This window comes from Dermacentor andersoni, chromosome 11, assembly GCF_023375885.2.
Source record: "Dermacentor andersoni chromosome 11, qqDerAnde1_hic_scaffold, whole genome shotgun sequence".
Lineage (NCBI taxonomy): Eukaryota > Metazoa > Arthropoda > Arachnida > Ixodida > Ixodidae > Dermacentor > Dermacentor andersoni.
The window spans coordinates 122,888,151-122,904,006 of NC_092824.1; the positions used below are offsets into that span (position 1 = coordinate 122,888,151).

At 45.7% G+C, this 15,856-nt stretch overlaps 2 protein-coding genes across 5 annotated transcripts in view; one reads left to right on the plus strand and one right to left on the minus strand.

Moving 5' to 3' along the window:
* MED8 (mediator complex subunit 8) overlaps positions 1-8,144 on the plus strand; it is a 32,119-nt gene extending 23,975 nt beyond the window's left edge. For both annotated transcript variants that reach the window (XM_055075558.2, XM_050186183.3), the window contains exon 7: positions 8,028-8,144. In XM_055075558.2, the coding sequence (XP_054931533.1) occupies positions 8,028-8,107 (80 nt within the window). In that variant the 3' untranslated portion in view covers positions 8,108-8,144. The remainder of the gene's footprint in view (positions 1-8,027) is intronic.
* Positions 1-15,856, minus strand: part of CNPYb (FGF signaling regulator protein canopy b) — a 79,484-nt gene that overhangs the window by 57,033 nt on the left and 6,595 nt on the right. Inside the window, exon 2 of one of the 3 annotated variants that reach the window (XM_050186194.3) lies at positions 6,651-6,766. The exons of the other annotated variants lie outside the window; for them this stretch is intronic. The gene's annotated coding sequence lies outside the window, so the exon portion shown is untranslated. Of the gene's footprint in view, positions 1-6,650; positions 6,767-15,856 lie in introns of those variants that run through there. 3 annotated transcript variants of the gene reach the window in all.

Here is a 15,856-nt window from a genome sequence, read left to right on the forward strand (position 1 = left end):
CACACAGGTAGTACTTGCCGCCGTATTGAAAGATGTCAACTCCAACACGCAACCAAGCCTGTGAAGTGCTTGAGCAAAGCATTAACGGCTCAGCTGGCCGGATGTATGCATGAGCATGGATACCTCAAGTTTTATTGATGCTCTGCAGATTCTTTGCCATAAGGAGCCCGGCAAAGCTACTGAGGTCTGATTGCGGGACAAATTTTGTTGGAGCATGCACCGAACTAAAAGTGAGCACCAGTGGCCCAGACCACGAGAAGCTAGGAACATTCCTGTCAGACCATGGATGCACTTGGGTGTTCAATCCCCCTCATGCTTCTCACATGAGAGGAGTGTGGGAAGGCGAATTTTGCACTCCATGCTTCTTGAGAATACCTCTCGTCGCCTTACTCACAGTCTTTGTAACCCTCCTGGTAGAAGTCTCAGGGATGCATACTTTCTGCAAATAGCACACTTTTGTATTAGTGCTTCAATACTCGAGTTGATGTTTGGCCAGAAGACGAACTGTCGTGCTCGTCCTTTGCATTTTCCTATACCTAGGTGCCCTGCATGAATTGTCCCCTTGATAAGTATTCCATTCACGACTGAAAGTTCAAAGGATGCAGACGTGAGGGGTGCTTCCACAGCCTGTCCTGTCCGTCCTTTACCTTTTGTAACACTATCTTCAGGTACAGGTCGCATGCGGACTCACGTGCAAGGCTTTGGGCAATTCTTTCTCTGACGAGTGACGACAACACGGAGACGGCGTGGACTTCAACGTCGGTGGTGTCCGTGGCAGTGCCGTCTCCAGGAGAGAGTGCCCTTGACAGTATGTCCGCCAGCGCCATCTGTTTGCCGGGAATGAACACGATTGTGTAATCGTACTTCAAAAGCCTGAGAAAGAAATGCTGCACTCGTGGTGGAATATCAGATATCGCCTTTTTTGCAATGTCAATGAGAGGCCGATGATCGCTTTCAAGTGTCACCGGGCGGCTGTACACAAAGTGATGGAACCGTTCACAACCAAAAACAACTGCCAGAGCTTCTTTTTCAATTTGAGAATAGCACTGTTCTGTCTCCGTTAAAGATTTCAACGCATAGACTACCGGTCTCCATCCTTTATCACGTCATTGCAACAAAGCTGAACCAACGCCGTAGTGCGAGGCATCTGACGTCACCTTTACGTCAAGGTTCGGGTCAAAAACCGCTAGCAGTGGTGCTGTGCTCAGAGTTTTGCAATTATCCCGCCACTCTGTTCCATGGTTTTGCAGCCATTCAAACCGTTTTGCGGCCATTTGCTGAAATAGTTGATAGTCCCAAGCATACTTTGTATTGCCTGCTTGTTTTCTGGTTTTAACATCGCATGGATGCTGGCAATTAATTCTGGATTAGGTTTGATGCCGTCACTGGAAATCATGTCACCCAAGAATGCAATCTCTTGTGCACCAAACGTGCACTTTCCAGGGTTAAAGGTAAGTCCCGTGATCTCAGCTGCTTTGAGAGCACTTCGTAGGCGCTGGTCGCGCCCCAATCCAACACGTCGTCCACATAGAAGTGCACACCTGGAAGGCCTCAAATATCTCATTTAGGGCTTTCTGGAACACTTCACTGGCTGAGGAAATAGCGAAAGGAAGCCGCAAAAAACAATACCGGCTAAATGGCATCGAGAATGTGCATATTTTCGGTGAATCCTCATCCAGCGGAATTCGATGGAATCCCGCATGGGCGTCTAAACATGAGAAAAATTTTGCACCTGTTAGTTCCGCCTCTACGTCCTCTCGACGAGGCATATGATAGTGTTCACTTTTCAAGCTGTGGTTAATTTCCTCGGGTCAAGACATATCCTTAGCTTGCCGTCTTTTTTGCGCACGATGACTAATGGGCTTACCCAGTCTGTTGGGCTGCTCATCTTCCGCACGATCCCCGCTCGTTCCATCCGGTCCAATTCTGCACGCAGCGGCTGCTGAAGAGACAGTGGCACTCTTCGCGCTGGCTGGACGATGGGCGTAGCATCTTCGCGAAGCACAGTTTTGTATTCCCATTGAAGGCGTCCAGTTCCGTGAAATACTAGGTGGGAGAACTCCCGGGCTGTTTCTTCGGAGGTGGTTGTGGCTATAGTGTCAACGTTCCGCTGAATTACACCGAAGTGTTCACTGGCCTCCAACCTCAGAATGGCCTGATGGTCTTTTTTTCACCTCGAAGAACTGTGCACTTTCCTGCCGGTTACCAATGATGAGGGGTGCCGAGAACGTTTCACAGTGCTTGATAATTCCGCCGGTGTACGAGCGCAGCGCCGTGCCACGCCGTTTGACTGAAGCGTACCGACATTTAACGCGCTAAACTGATAGAGGCACGAGGTTCGCTTGGGATCCGGTGTCAACCTTGAATGCGATGTTCCTTGCACCTATTGTGGCTTTCATAAGCCAGTCACGTCCAGTCGGAACACTGTTTACGGCTACATCCAAGACGTCGAAGTCATCGTCTCCTCGCTGCACTTTGTCTATATTAGCTCTCCCTCTGCAACACACGGCAAAATGATCTGGCCTGTTGCACAAATGACAAGTCTTGCCGTATGCCGGGCAACGCCCTGGCAGATGCATTCGGTCGCAATGGGTGCACCTTGCTGGCTGACATGCCACCCTTCTGTTCACAGTTACTGAGTCGACTTCAGGTGCTTCCTTTGTCCTAGACCATATCTCGTTTTGGCGAGCTGAGGTTTCGGCTGCTTTGCATAAGGCGATAGCACCTTCCAGGGATAACTTCTTTTCTCTGAGCATTTTTTCCCGCAGCTTCGGGGAGTTCGTTCCGAAAACAATTTGGTCCCAAACCATGTCATCAGTTACGGTACAGAAATTACAGACCCTGGCCTCTTTCTTGACTTCTCGTAGAAACTGTTCTAACGGTTCGGCTGCCCGCTGCACACGCATGCGAAACGTGCCTTTCGTGAACTTCGCTTTCCTGCTGTAGTCATGTAGTCAATTTGTAGTCATGTTTGCTTTCCATCCCAAAGAACGAAAAGTTGTAGATTTCTATCACATCTTCGCCTGCTACACTTAGAAGGAGTGCAGTTTTTGTCGCTTCCGAGCTTGGTTTGTCAGGTGACGTAGCATCCAAGAAGAGTTCGAACCTTTTTGGAACAGCTTCCAGCTTTTCCTGGTGTCTCCCGATGTGTTCACTCTCGTACATCGTACATCTGACAGCGGCATGATGACGGCTTGTGCCCACTGCTGGTGCGCATGCGTACGATGCGATACACCTTCTAAGTGAAAATCTTCAGAAATCCTCTTCAGAAATCCAGCCTGCGTAAACCAATTTGCAATCGTCGAAGGCTGAACAGCCTTCCAGGCATCTGCTAGCATGCCTAGTGCCGAGAAAAGGTTAACGGAGTATGTCTTCTCGTTGTCGAAGCACATGAGTGTGCGGCCAAGTAAACAGGCCCGGTAGTGCACCTTGAGGATTTTAATGACCCCTTGGTCCATCGGCTGGAGCACACTCATTGCATTCGTCAGCAAGAATTCTAGATGAATAGCTTGCAGGTTGTTTAGGGCACCATGCACCCTGCAGTTCTCTACGACTATTACCTCTTTCCTCTTCTGGCGTTTAAACATCTAGTCGAGACGGCGAACGTAATCTTCGAACAAGCTTTGTGTAATCCAGGCCATTGTATTGCTGCTGTACCACACAGGCAGGTTCTTCGCACCTTTAAAGCAATGCGGGTTTTTCACCTTCCCTATCACTAGAAGGGGCAGCTTCTTGGTGCCAACCGCATTTGTAGGGTGCCTACCAACCGGGAAAACCGGGAATACTCAGGAATTTTGAATAGTCTGGAAATACTCAGGGAAAACTGGGGAATTTGTGCTTCTATCAGGGAAAATTAGCGGTAATTTTATTGAAAGGGAACGAAATTCGCGGTAATGCTGGCTGAAGTAACAAAGAGGAATCGTAACGAATCTACTTTGATGCTGTGTTGTCGGCTGGAGGAGTTGCCAGTGTACAGTCAACGACCGACTTTCCCGACGCCCGATAATTCGGACAGCTTCGCGGTACCACCACGTACCCTGTAGAGTTTGTATAAGAATGTCTGAAATTTAAGTGCAAGAACCTTTCGTCGTCCGATTTTTCTGACATTTTGCCGTGACCACAGGTTCGAAAGGGCATTAATGAAACAACGCCACCACCACCGCCATTTTGATTACCTTGTCGCCTGAACGGCGCTCTCGCACGCAGATCCGCTTGCAGCCGTAGGTGCCACCACCGCGGCAGCGCTAGGCCTAGCTGCTTCCACGTTTGCTGTTAAGCTTCTTGCTGTTCGGTGCCATGTTTTTCATTGAAAGAATTCACCACTGTCAGCAATGCGACTCTGCCTTTGTCGTCTTCGCTATTAGCTTCGAAGCTCAGAAAGCACTGTGCGTTACGTAATGCCGGTTTCTGAAAGTTATCTTCACCTCAGTACAGTACTGTTACGTGGTGAAGGCCAAAAGCGTGGCAGTTTGGGCGAGTTGGTATGTCATTACTTTTTTAGGCTTCTATTTGCATCTATTTGCAGAAAAACGGAGTATGCATCGGTTCGTGCATTGCACCACTCCTCAGTAATTTATTTTTAGCTCGCCTAGATGTCACCATGTCAATGAACATTAATCAGACTAATGTTTTTAAGATATTTCATTATGTGGACGATTTTTTTGTTTTGTATTCAGGGTTCTCTGGCTGACCTTGAGACTGAGGTTGCCATGGTGGTGCCAAGAGTCAAAGAATGCCTTGCGCCCCTTGATGTTACTTACGAGCTCCCACAGGATCACATGATCCGGTTTTTGGATCTGCGCTTAACTTATTTGGGTATTCACACGTGTTGGTACTATGAACCTTGTGCTAACAAACGACTTCTTCCATTTCATTCTGCTCATTCTAAGTTGATCAAGAGAGGCATTGCCAACCTTTGCCTAAATAATGCTTTGAAAAAGTAGTACCACCATACTGTTTCGTCTAGCTTTGCCTCTCAGTGCGAACGGGTTTCGCAGGCTGGTTAGCTGGTTATGTGGTGTCCCTACGAGTGTCAGTAGCAGAACGCATTCTAAGAGAGTTCAGAAAAGACAACCAGCACGAAGATAATCCTGCAACTACTCAGGGTAGGACAAGCATCATTCCTTATATTCACACCGTCTCAGAAATAGCTCATATTCAAAAATATTTGCTTATGTATGCATCTTCGTTTTATTGAGAACGTTCGACTCTATTCACAATAGGTTTTACAATTTTTTTCGCAGGTATTTTATTTGCTGAGCATTTCACTAGCGCCCCCCCCCCTCTCCTTTCTGTTTCCTTATTGAATAAAATAAGCACTACTCCTTATTATAAAAACTGGATTAAGTCGTTATTAATTTTTTTAACGTGCTTACTAGAGAGTGACAGCATCGGGCGACATGATGTCAGCCCGCCTTGACATAAAACAAAATTCTGTGTCACTCAGGAAATTTTGCAAAGGCACTCAGGGAAAACCTGGAAACCTCAGGGAATTTGGAAATGTCAACTTGGGTAGACACCCTGATTTGCCCAAAACCATGACAGTTACCCTCTCCTTACTATGCTTCCCACCACCACAGGCCTCATCATCCCTTGTTTCGTCACTGAAGTCAGCTTTTCTTTTTCGCAATGAAGCGAATGAAGCTCAAACTGCTGGTGGCACCATGTTTAAAAACCCTATTTTCCAACTTGTTTTACATCCTTCAGCAGAATAATCTTGCTCCTTCTTGCGCTGCCCCATGGCTTTTGTGTGCTGCCATCTACCAGAAGCACAAAAAAGCATTGAGGCCAAACCAGCTTGTCCATGGCATCGCTAGAAAATGAAAAGTACCATCTAAGAGCTTAGCTCTTCCGTGGCCGTTCTTACGAGAAACCTGGACGAACCCTGCTCATCCATGGCATGGAAGGGGTTAATGCCAAAATCCCACTTCAAGTGCTGCCTCTGTGGATTTCCCCGTTCCCCTACCATTAAATATAGCTTGACATAATCAATTATTAATGAATGCTGTGTTCAGGGTGGGCATTTTTTTTCTTAATACTGGAGGGCCAACTTATCATTGTTATCAAGAAATAATCGGCAAGACTACATGGTAATTTAAATTCCAAGAGTACTACTAGGCATTGTCCAAGTAACTGTTTTTCTTTTTTCTTCTTTTCTCACACGTAAACTGAAGGTCTAACTGTTTCAAGCATAGCAAACAGACATTGCAATTATTTACCTTTAGGTGCTTTAAAACAGTACAGATTCAGAGCTTCAAGGTGTTGTGAATGCATTACATCTGGTTTCAATGTGTACTGAGTGTGTCTAGCAAGCATTAGCATGAAGAAATAACTGAAAGTTTAACGTAGAAGCCAGCTTGTCTAAGCAAATCGTAGTCGCCACCGTGTGTTGCGATAATGTCACTGTGATGGCGTGTCGTTGCACAAAATGTGTTCCATGTAACTGTGGCAGCAAGATATACTGATATCAAGGTACACAGTGGGAGTATGATGTTCAGAGCGGTTTCACAAGCTTTAGCCATTGATGCTCAGGTCTCTACTTCAAGAGACATGGTGGCTAGCTTGATATAGTGGCTGCTGTGGAGCTCTATGGCGAGGGTAAGGATTTCCACCTTCACTAAAATGTGTGAGTGGAGAAACACAGAGGAAGAGACTGTTTGGTAGTGTATTTATGAGAGCAGGCTTGCCAGGGACCAAGGTGGAAAATGGCTTGTGTGAAAGCGAAGCTCCTCATTGTTTTCTTCACAGTGGCTGGTCTCTTCAGCATCTGCGTATCAAAATAATGTGTTTGGCATTTGTTTTTCTGCGACTACTGCAGGGCAAGTCATTGATTGGATGAGTGATGTCATGCTGTGCCGTGGTTCATTAATTAATCGATGCATTATGCACACATTTGAGATTGCTACACTGTCCTCACTTAGCAACACATTACTGCTACTGGTGCCACTGCTTCAAGGTGCATTAGCAGCTACATTCTGATGGGGCAGAATCCAAAAATGCTTATGTGGTGTGCTTTTTGCGCAAGTTAAAGAAAGAACCACAGGTGGTCAGAATTATTTCGGAGCCCTCCACCACCAAGTCTCTTGTAGCGCATGTGTTGCATTAGGTGTTGACCCACAGCATTGATGCTTATTGCTTGACAACTCTGATGAATGTGGCCTAAACTTAGTACTACTGCTAGTGGTAAAGCCCATCATGCTGTCCAGAACCGCCAGTAATTGTTACATAATTTGTAAGCACACTGGGCCTAATGCTGTACAGAGGGGCTTACCACCGGCCTGTTTTCCAGCTCTTGGGAAACTTTAAAAAAATTAAATTCTGGGGTTGTATGTGCTGAAACCACAATATAATTATGAGGCATGACATAGCGGGGGCATTGAATTAATTTTGACCAGCTGGGGTTCTATAACAGGCATGTAATACCATTTTGCCCCCATCAAAACAACACCGTGAATCAAACCCGCGGCCTCGTGCTTAGCAGTGCAACGCCATAGCCGCTAAGCCACCACGGTGAGTTGGGAAACGTTTAAGAAAGTTCAAGTGTGCTCTCCTGAAAATCAACAACTTGAAAGCCCAGCCGAACTTCGTGGAGTTCTTGCTACGACTAGATTTTCACTTAGTTGATATACAAACCACTTGGGCAGTTTTTTGGCAATGTTGACAGCATGGCTCATGAAATGCGTGTTTTTCAAACTAGTTGTTTATTTTCTCAGCTTTTAGCCTTCTCCATTAGCTATGGTGCACTGTGCTTTTGTGTAGTATTCTGTTCTGTGTATACACTGTGGGCACAAGCAATAGAAGGTGATTTTGAGCCTGAGTTATCTATGACGCATCTCCTGCTCCCAGGTAGCAAAAGTAGAAAGAGTTCAAGAAATATTATAACAAATTACTTCATCATTTATTGGCTACAAAGACATGACCCATTCTTAATACTTGAAGTACAGGTTGAAAAGCATGTTTTTGCTGTGTGCAATTTGGTCAATGTCTTTCGGGCACATTATCTGAACAGTTTTCTTTCTTTCTGCCAGTGCACCCAGCCGGCAAAATGCCAAGTGCCATCAAGACCAATATCAAGTCCGCTGGCGCCTCTCATCCCTATGGCCGATGATCAATAAAGCCACCTTCCCCTCTTCTCCTGAATGTAACATCAAGCCTATGTGAGCTTCTTTTCACTCGTGGAAGCTGCATTCATAAATAGGGTGACAAAATATTAAATTAGACCTATATCACTCACTAGCATCCCATGTAAAATCCTTGGGCACATCTTATTTTCATGTCTTGCCAATTTTCTAGGATCTGATGTGTTTTTGAGTCTTTCTCATCACAGTTTCTACAAGTCATACACATGTGAATTGCAGCTAATATTCTTCACTTGCGAACTCAACATAATTCTGGATTGCATTTTTTCAGACTTTTCGAGAGCTTTTGAAAAAGATTGCCACAAACTTATGCATTACAAACTTAGTTTTCTAATGTAAATTGAATGCTTTCTTATTAACTGCTCCCAGTTAGCTAACTGCTAACACTAATTCTGAGTCCTCTGTTGTGCACTCTGGTTTACCATGAGGCTCAGCCCTCTGCTTTTTCTATCTATTAATGACCTGGTTTCAGGCATAGGCAGAAAGCTTTCATTTTCCCGGGGAAGGGGGAAGGGGGGGGACACAGCTTTCTGGACCTTATATATATATGTATATCCTGCACTTGAAGAAACTTCGTGTGACCTCGAAGAATTGTTCTCTGAAATGACTGTCTTATATCAGAATTTACAAGACATCGTAGTAGGAAGCAGTTCAATTTCACAGCCCGAGTCCTCTCCCACCTCCAAGAATCTGGTGTCTCTCAGTGGTGTAATTTTCCTTCGTGTAATTGTCGTATGCTTCGCTATCATTATTACTGGTGCGTCTTTTCTGTGAAACTGCAGCTTCTCTCTGTCTTTATTTTTTTCTGTGAGTCCGAGTATAAGCGCTCCTGGCATGACTGCTGTTGTTTCTGATTTCGAGTGAATCCGGCTTAGCCTGATTGTGAAGTATACAGGATGCCCCAACTATCATGCACCAACACTTAAAGAAAGAGCAGTTGTGTTACTCGAAGAAAACCTAGTGCATATTGTTTCCAGTACAGTGGTGTGGCCACCAGTAATTGTTTCGTTCCTGAAATGTAATTCGACAATTGCAGTTATCTCATTCGAGAAGTACTGTCCTAATTATCAAAGTGCCAATGAGGCATCTGTAGGCACCCCCAGGCACCTATCTGATATGGCGGAAGTGGACAGAGACAACTTCAACATAGTGAGTGATCGGAAGCAAAGAACGGTTGGAATCCCAGTGGTAGTTTTGCGAACAGAGATGGGTGTTGATGTGAAAAAGCGGAACCCTATCAGGCTCTTCAAAGCCATTAAAGTACTGCTGGGATCTGCTCTGATTCAGAGTTGCTTCACAACACATGGTGCTCTTTATCTAGATATTGCAACAGAAGAGCAAGTTGACATTCTTCTCCGGTGCTCTCAGATTGGTGACATAAGGTTTAAAGCGCAGTTGCCCTACTCCTACATGATTAACACGTGTTATTAGGGGAGTACCAGTGTGGTATTCAGAAAGCGACCTTCTTGACTACTTGAAACCGCAAGGTTTTCTGCACGTGAGATGTCTGTTGCGCCGGGTGGACACTCAAGAAAAAGAATGGGCAGCAATACCTACCAACTCTGTTGTGCTAATGTTTGCTCCCAACACTGAGCGCCCCGAAAAAATTGACTTCAGTTTTACCAAGCATGCAGTCAGAGAATTTGTTGAAACTCCTCCCCGATGCTTTAGGTGCCAACGCTTTGGGCGTGTAGCCAAAGTTTGCATCAAAGATCAACATTGCAAACGATGCGGTGGCGTCCACGATTACAAAGCCTGCAAGGCAGATTTTGCTTGCGCTAATTGTGGGGGTGACCATCCAGCGAGTTTCGGTGGCTGCCCCTTCCGTGTAAGCGCCTTACACCGTCGAGTGTCCTCCATTAGTGGTCCCAAACCACAACCTACTGAGAAGCCGATACCTGGAAGTGATGAGTTCCCTGCGTTAGAGTCGGAAGTTCGTGGCGTGGTAACAAGCAACGTCAGTGAGAAACCTGACCCTAGCAAGACGGCAAAGTCCTTTGTGGGTGAGTCGGTTGTTCGATCTGCTTCAGCCAAAAGTGTCCAAGTTCCTCAGCGACCAGATCACAGCCAGACTCGAAGACAAGGAGGACATTCCTTTGCCTCAAAAGAGACGAAGAAACCAGCTGCAGTGGCCAAGAGTGGGTACCAGTCCGCATCTTTTGTTGAAGTTGTCAGGCAGTGCGTACAGCAAAATCGGGATCTGTCCAACCTTCTGCGAGTTTTGTTTGAACTCCTGCGTTCATATGTTCAAGCGATGCAGACTGGCACCCTGAAGAACTTTCTACAGCTCGTTCTTTCCTTTAAGTCCATGATTACCACCTTCGCAGCAATCTTTACCTTATAATATGGCTAGTTTTCTTCAACCTCGCACAACTAAAAATAACCGAAAAGTGCCGTTTATTATGCAATGGAACTGCGCTGGGATTATAAGTCAATTAGCAGAACTGAAATTATTTTTGAAAGAAACTTGTGTTCCAGTATTGGTCCTCTCGGAGACTGGCCTACCAAGCGGGAGATCTTTGACTGGATATTTTGCCCACTAGAATTGCAGCATAAAGTCATTTCCCGCAAGAAGTGCCGCCCTTTACATGCGAAGAGAGATTCCTCATGTGGCTTTGAATGTCACTGATCTTTGCACCGATAGTATTGAAGTAGCGGCTGTGAGGATACGGCTCGGCTTCCAAACTCTTTGTTGCATCCGTATACGTGTCTTTGCGGAAGAAGGTAGCAATGGATTTGTTTCTCCAGCAGCTTTGTGATCATTGCCCAGCGCCCCAAATTATCTGCGGTGACTTCAACGCCCATCACTCTGTCTGGTGTGACAGGAACACAGATTCCCGCGGATGCAAACTTGTCGAAGTTATCGACAGTTTGGACTTGTGCATGGCCAATGACGGAAGTCCCACTTTCTTCCGGCCTCCAGCCTCAGCCACATCTATAGATTTAACCTTGCATTCACCTGACGTCTGTGTGAAGTGGTCAGCTGCACTTGACTGCATGGGAAGTGATCACAATCCAATTTTAGTGTTTACTGCCGACTTCCATATGCGCGGCTCTAAAATTAGCCATGTTGTTAATTGGGACAAATACAGGGAGCAACTTGCATGTGTTTCTGGTGATGTGATAGACAAAATGATTTCTGGTAAGATGGCTGCTACCACGGTGGTCAAGTTGCCTAATCATTTTCCAGCTCCGCATTTAAAACTCGGGAACCTTCGTGCAGCGCGCAATAGGGCGGAGCGACAACTGATGCGGAAGAAAGATGACAGATCCTTGAAGATGACCTTCAATAGGCTTAACTCTGCCATTCGACAACATACGAACAAGCTCTGTAGATCGCAGTGGGCGTCCTTCTGCGCTAGCTTGACTGTTTTCTCACCGATGACGAGAATTTGGCAAGTCACTGGCAGTCTTGCTGGTGATTCTCGTCCTAGTAAGCCTTTCGAAGCGCTTGCACTGCGCAAGCAGAAACCTCTCACGTGCTTGGCAGAGGAATTTGCAGATGCATTTGTACGTGCAAGTTCAGGAATTCATCTCTGCCTGCAACATCTACGTCTGTAATGGGTGCCCTGTTCACACTTCAAGAGCTACAGACAGCACTCAGCAGCCTGCGGCGTCGATGTGCACCAGGTCCTGACGGCATTACCAACTAGATGATGCAGAACCTACCTCTGGAACACCGAAGTATGCTCCTACGCTATCTCAATCGAGTGTGGGAGACTGGCGACGTTCCTTCTTCATGGAAGGTGGCTTGCGTTGTCCCAGTGCTGAAGCCCGGCAAAGAAATGAGTCTTGGCCTTGTATCGTCCTGTATCGCTGACGTCGTGTGTGGCTAAGCTCATGGAGAAGGTGGCAAGTAAGTATTTATCTTGGTGGCTCGAAGATAGAAGGGCTCTGCCAACATGCATGACTGGATTCCGCACAGGTTTAAGCGCACAAGATAGCGTCTTGGACTTGATAAGCCACATTGAGCATCATAGAGCTTTCAGCCTTTCAACACTAGCTATTTTCCTAGACGTACCAAAGGCTTATGATAGCATCCTTCAGAGCTCAATACTAAATAGTTCGCAGGCCATAGGCATACAGGGCTATCTTCTGCGATTCATTCACTCATTCATCAGTGATCGTAAAATTCAAGTGCTGTTAGGAAGTACCATAAGCACCGAAAGGGCGGTATCGCGAGGTCTACCTCAGGGAAGTGTTCTTTCCCCAACGCTCTTTAATGTTGTAATGGTTGGTCTTCCCGCTGAAGTGCAAAAACATTGCAGGCATGCCCATATGTCAATATATGCGGACAACATTTGTCTAGTTAGCTGGATATCAACACAAGCGTTTAGCTCTGATAGCTCGACAGGCATTACTTTCAGTTCAAAATTACCTTCAAGGTGTTGGGTTAACTCTCTCAGTGGAAAAATCTGGCTTCATCATATTTCCAGGTAGAGGAAGATGGTATGTGGGGCTGAAGATAGACCTTGATCAATCTTGCCTTCGTCAATTGAAGCACAAGCGCTTTTTGGGCGTCATTATTGACTACCATCTACAGTGGCGATGAGCTGTGGAATCGATTGTGACTTCACTATCTTCGCGTCTCAATGTGATCCGTAGAGTTGCAAGTGAGCAATGCAGAAATCACCCTTCTTCAGTGGTCAGGCTGCATGATGCATTGGTGACGAGTCGAATAATGTACCAGCTCCCTTTAATTTCCCCCTCGCTATCACAGCTGGAACGACTTGAGGTTTTGCACAGAAAGGGCCTAAGGAGGGCTCTTGGCGTTCCGCAGACTGCTCCTAACAATGCAGTACTTTATGAGTCTCTATCGAGACCTCTTAGCCTAGTCGCTTCACAAAGGTTATTGATGCAAATTGGCCGCCTCAAACAGACGGTAGCCGGGCGAGCCCTTCTACAGCACCTTCGAAAAAAAATCTGAGTCCCGAGCGTACTTGGCCCTTAATACTCTTGGTCACCTGGGTTTTGACGCTAGAGGTCGAACTAAGAGGTTGAAACCACTTAGGTCATTCACAAACGTTGATTGTTTGTTGACAATTCTTCATGTTCGCACTAAGCGGAGTTCTCCTTTGGCGGCAACGCGTTCGCTCGTACTCGAACATCTTGAGACTGAATATGCACGTCTTCAAATTTTTACTGATGGCTCTGTGGACAAGGTTAGAGGATCTAGTGCAGCTGCTTTTCACATTCCCCCTTTGAAATATGATTGGTCTGTTCGCTTCACTGCATTCGTGTCCTCTACAACAGACGAAAGCGTTGCCATTGAGGCAGCTTTAAAGAAGCTACGGTTTTGTCCGCCTCAACCTATTGTCATTCATACAGATTCAAAATCTGCCCTTCAAAGGTTAGAGCATAGGTTCCCTACTGATGCCTTATGTCTTAGCTCCCTACGCTCGATGCACAATCTCCATATCAAAGGCTTCTCCATACGTTTCCAATGGGTGCCCTCACATATAGGTATCATAGGCAACGAGATGGCGGACAGCCTCACCCATAGAGCGCTGTCTGGGGATCCATTGAGAAAAGTGCCTCAAGAGGACAAGAGACTCTTCAGAGAAGCAGTGTTTTGTGCCACTTCATTTCTTTGTGGAGCTCAACTCACAAGCCATGTGTGACCAAGGGTCTCAAAAGAAACCAAGCCACTTTACTGCTCCGCATTCACACGGGCTCTGCTCGTACCCCTGCGTGGATGTATAAGACTGGCCTGGCGTTGTCTCCATTATGTTCAATGTGTGGTGTGTGCGGTGACATAGAAAATTACCTTATGTGCTGTACTCTGTATAACGCGGAAAGGAGTATGTAATTCGGGTCCCTCAAGAAGACAGGGGTTCCTCACAGTTCTCTTCAGGACATTGTTTTCCCGCACGGGAACCAGTTGTGTAGGAAGGAAGTTTCTCGCCTTCTTTTAAATTACCTGCAGGACACAGAATTTGGCCTCCACATGGTGACGTTAGGAGTGACTATTTGTAATTGTGAGGTCTGTGTCTGATTTATGTGATTTATTTATTTTAAGTGTCGCTACGGTGGAGCAATTGTCGGCAGCAACTGCAAGGCTAATCCCACCAGTAGCCTACAACCACTCAACTCAACTTATTTCAGTGCCCTTTCTTTATTGATTTAGAGGGATAAGGTTGATTACCAGTAACGAAAAAAATGGTCAAACCTACTCAATTTTGAACTTTGCACTGAAACCAGCATATCAGTGACATCATGCATTTCATTGTACAGTGGACTCCCGATAAATGTTGGCCACTCATAGGCATAATGTATTGTGCCTAATACTGTTTTGGAATAGACGGCAAGAGATGCAGTTGAAAGATTGCAGTGCTATTTTGAATGCGTGGTCTGCACAAAATTATTGGGAATCCTGTCCTGCATGGACACAACTTTAAATAAACAGAGTACAATTTTTGTTCCTTCGAGTTCCGTTTAGGTGGAGCCTACTGTAATAGTTTTAAAGCTTTATGGGTTAAGTTATTGGTTAATGCAGTGTAGATTATCCAGGCCCGAGTAGAATCTGTCAAATTATGTGATGTCATGGCAACCTAGTGCAGCAGCTTCAGGGTAGCATTGCCATCAGTCTTGATTTTTGTGTCCTTTCTGGTTAACCAAACCTCCCCCTCTTTGCAAGAGTGGCCTTTTGGGCATTGAAGAAGCTTAACTTAATATACTTTAATGTGCCTTTACACATGACACACTGATGACTACAACTCAACAATCCAGGGTTGTATGCTTGATTGATCACTCTTAAAGATATTTCCTGCATGGCGTGGTTTCCAGTGTGACACTTGATTTTAGTAACAGGTGTTCTGTCTAGGTGCTCAGCCAAAAGCATCGAATGAAAGTGATATCCCCGAAAATGATCGTTTCCCAGTATGGCCCCAGCGTGAAAAAAAAAAAGGGGGGGGGGGGGGAGGGGGACCATTCTGGGCATTGCTCATTTCTTGACGTTGCAGGTTTAGATTGAGCACTACATTATGGGGTTTTCATGCCAAAACCACAATCTTATTATGAGGCACAGTGTAGTGGGGTACTCCGGAATAATTTGGACCACCAGGGGTTCTTTATTAAAACTTCTTTCTGGGCGAGTTGGTGCATACTTGATTTGACTAATGTAACAGCACTAACACATGCAACCACAAAGGAACAAGGATGAGACTTTATTGATGGAAGATGGACACCTTATATAAGGCGAAAGGCAGATGTGAAGTGGGAAGGAGCAATACAAACAATACAAATTAGTTGACAGCGCTTGTGTCTCATCCTTGTTCCTTTGTGGTTGCATGTGTTAGCGCTGTTACATTTGTCAAATCAAGGGGTTCTTTAACACGTACCTAAATCTAAGTACACGATTGTTTTCGCATCTTGCCCTCATCGAAATGCGGCCACTGTGGCTGGGATTCGATCCCGCAACCTCATGCTTAGCAACTCAAAACCACAGCCACTAAGCAACCACAGCGTGTCTGCATTGAGCACTGAGGTCATTGCAAGTGCTTGTATGTAGCTGCAGTGGTCAATGCTTACATTCTCTTCTTTTGTGTATTGTCATTTAGCACTGCTTACATCCAATGTCAGCATGCCTGAACCACTGAGTTAAAAAGCAAAATTGCAGTGCCAGAGGGCAAAGATACAAGCTTCAGGCTGAAACTGAACCAGTCATTCTGGTCAAAAAGCAGAGAAGCAATTTTAGCACCACCAAGCGAGAACTCATT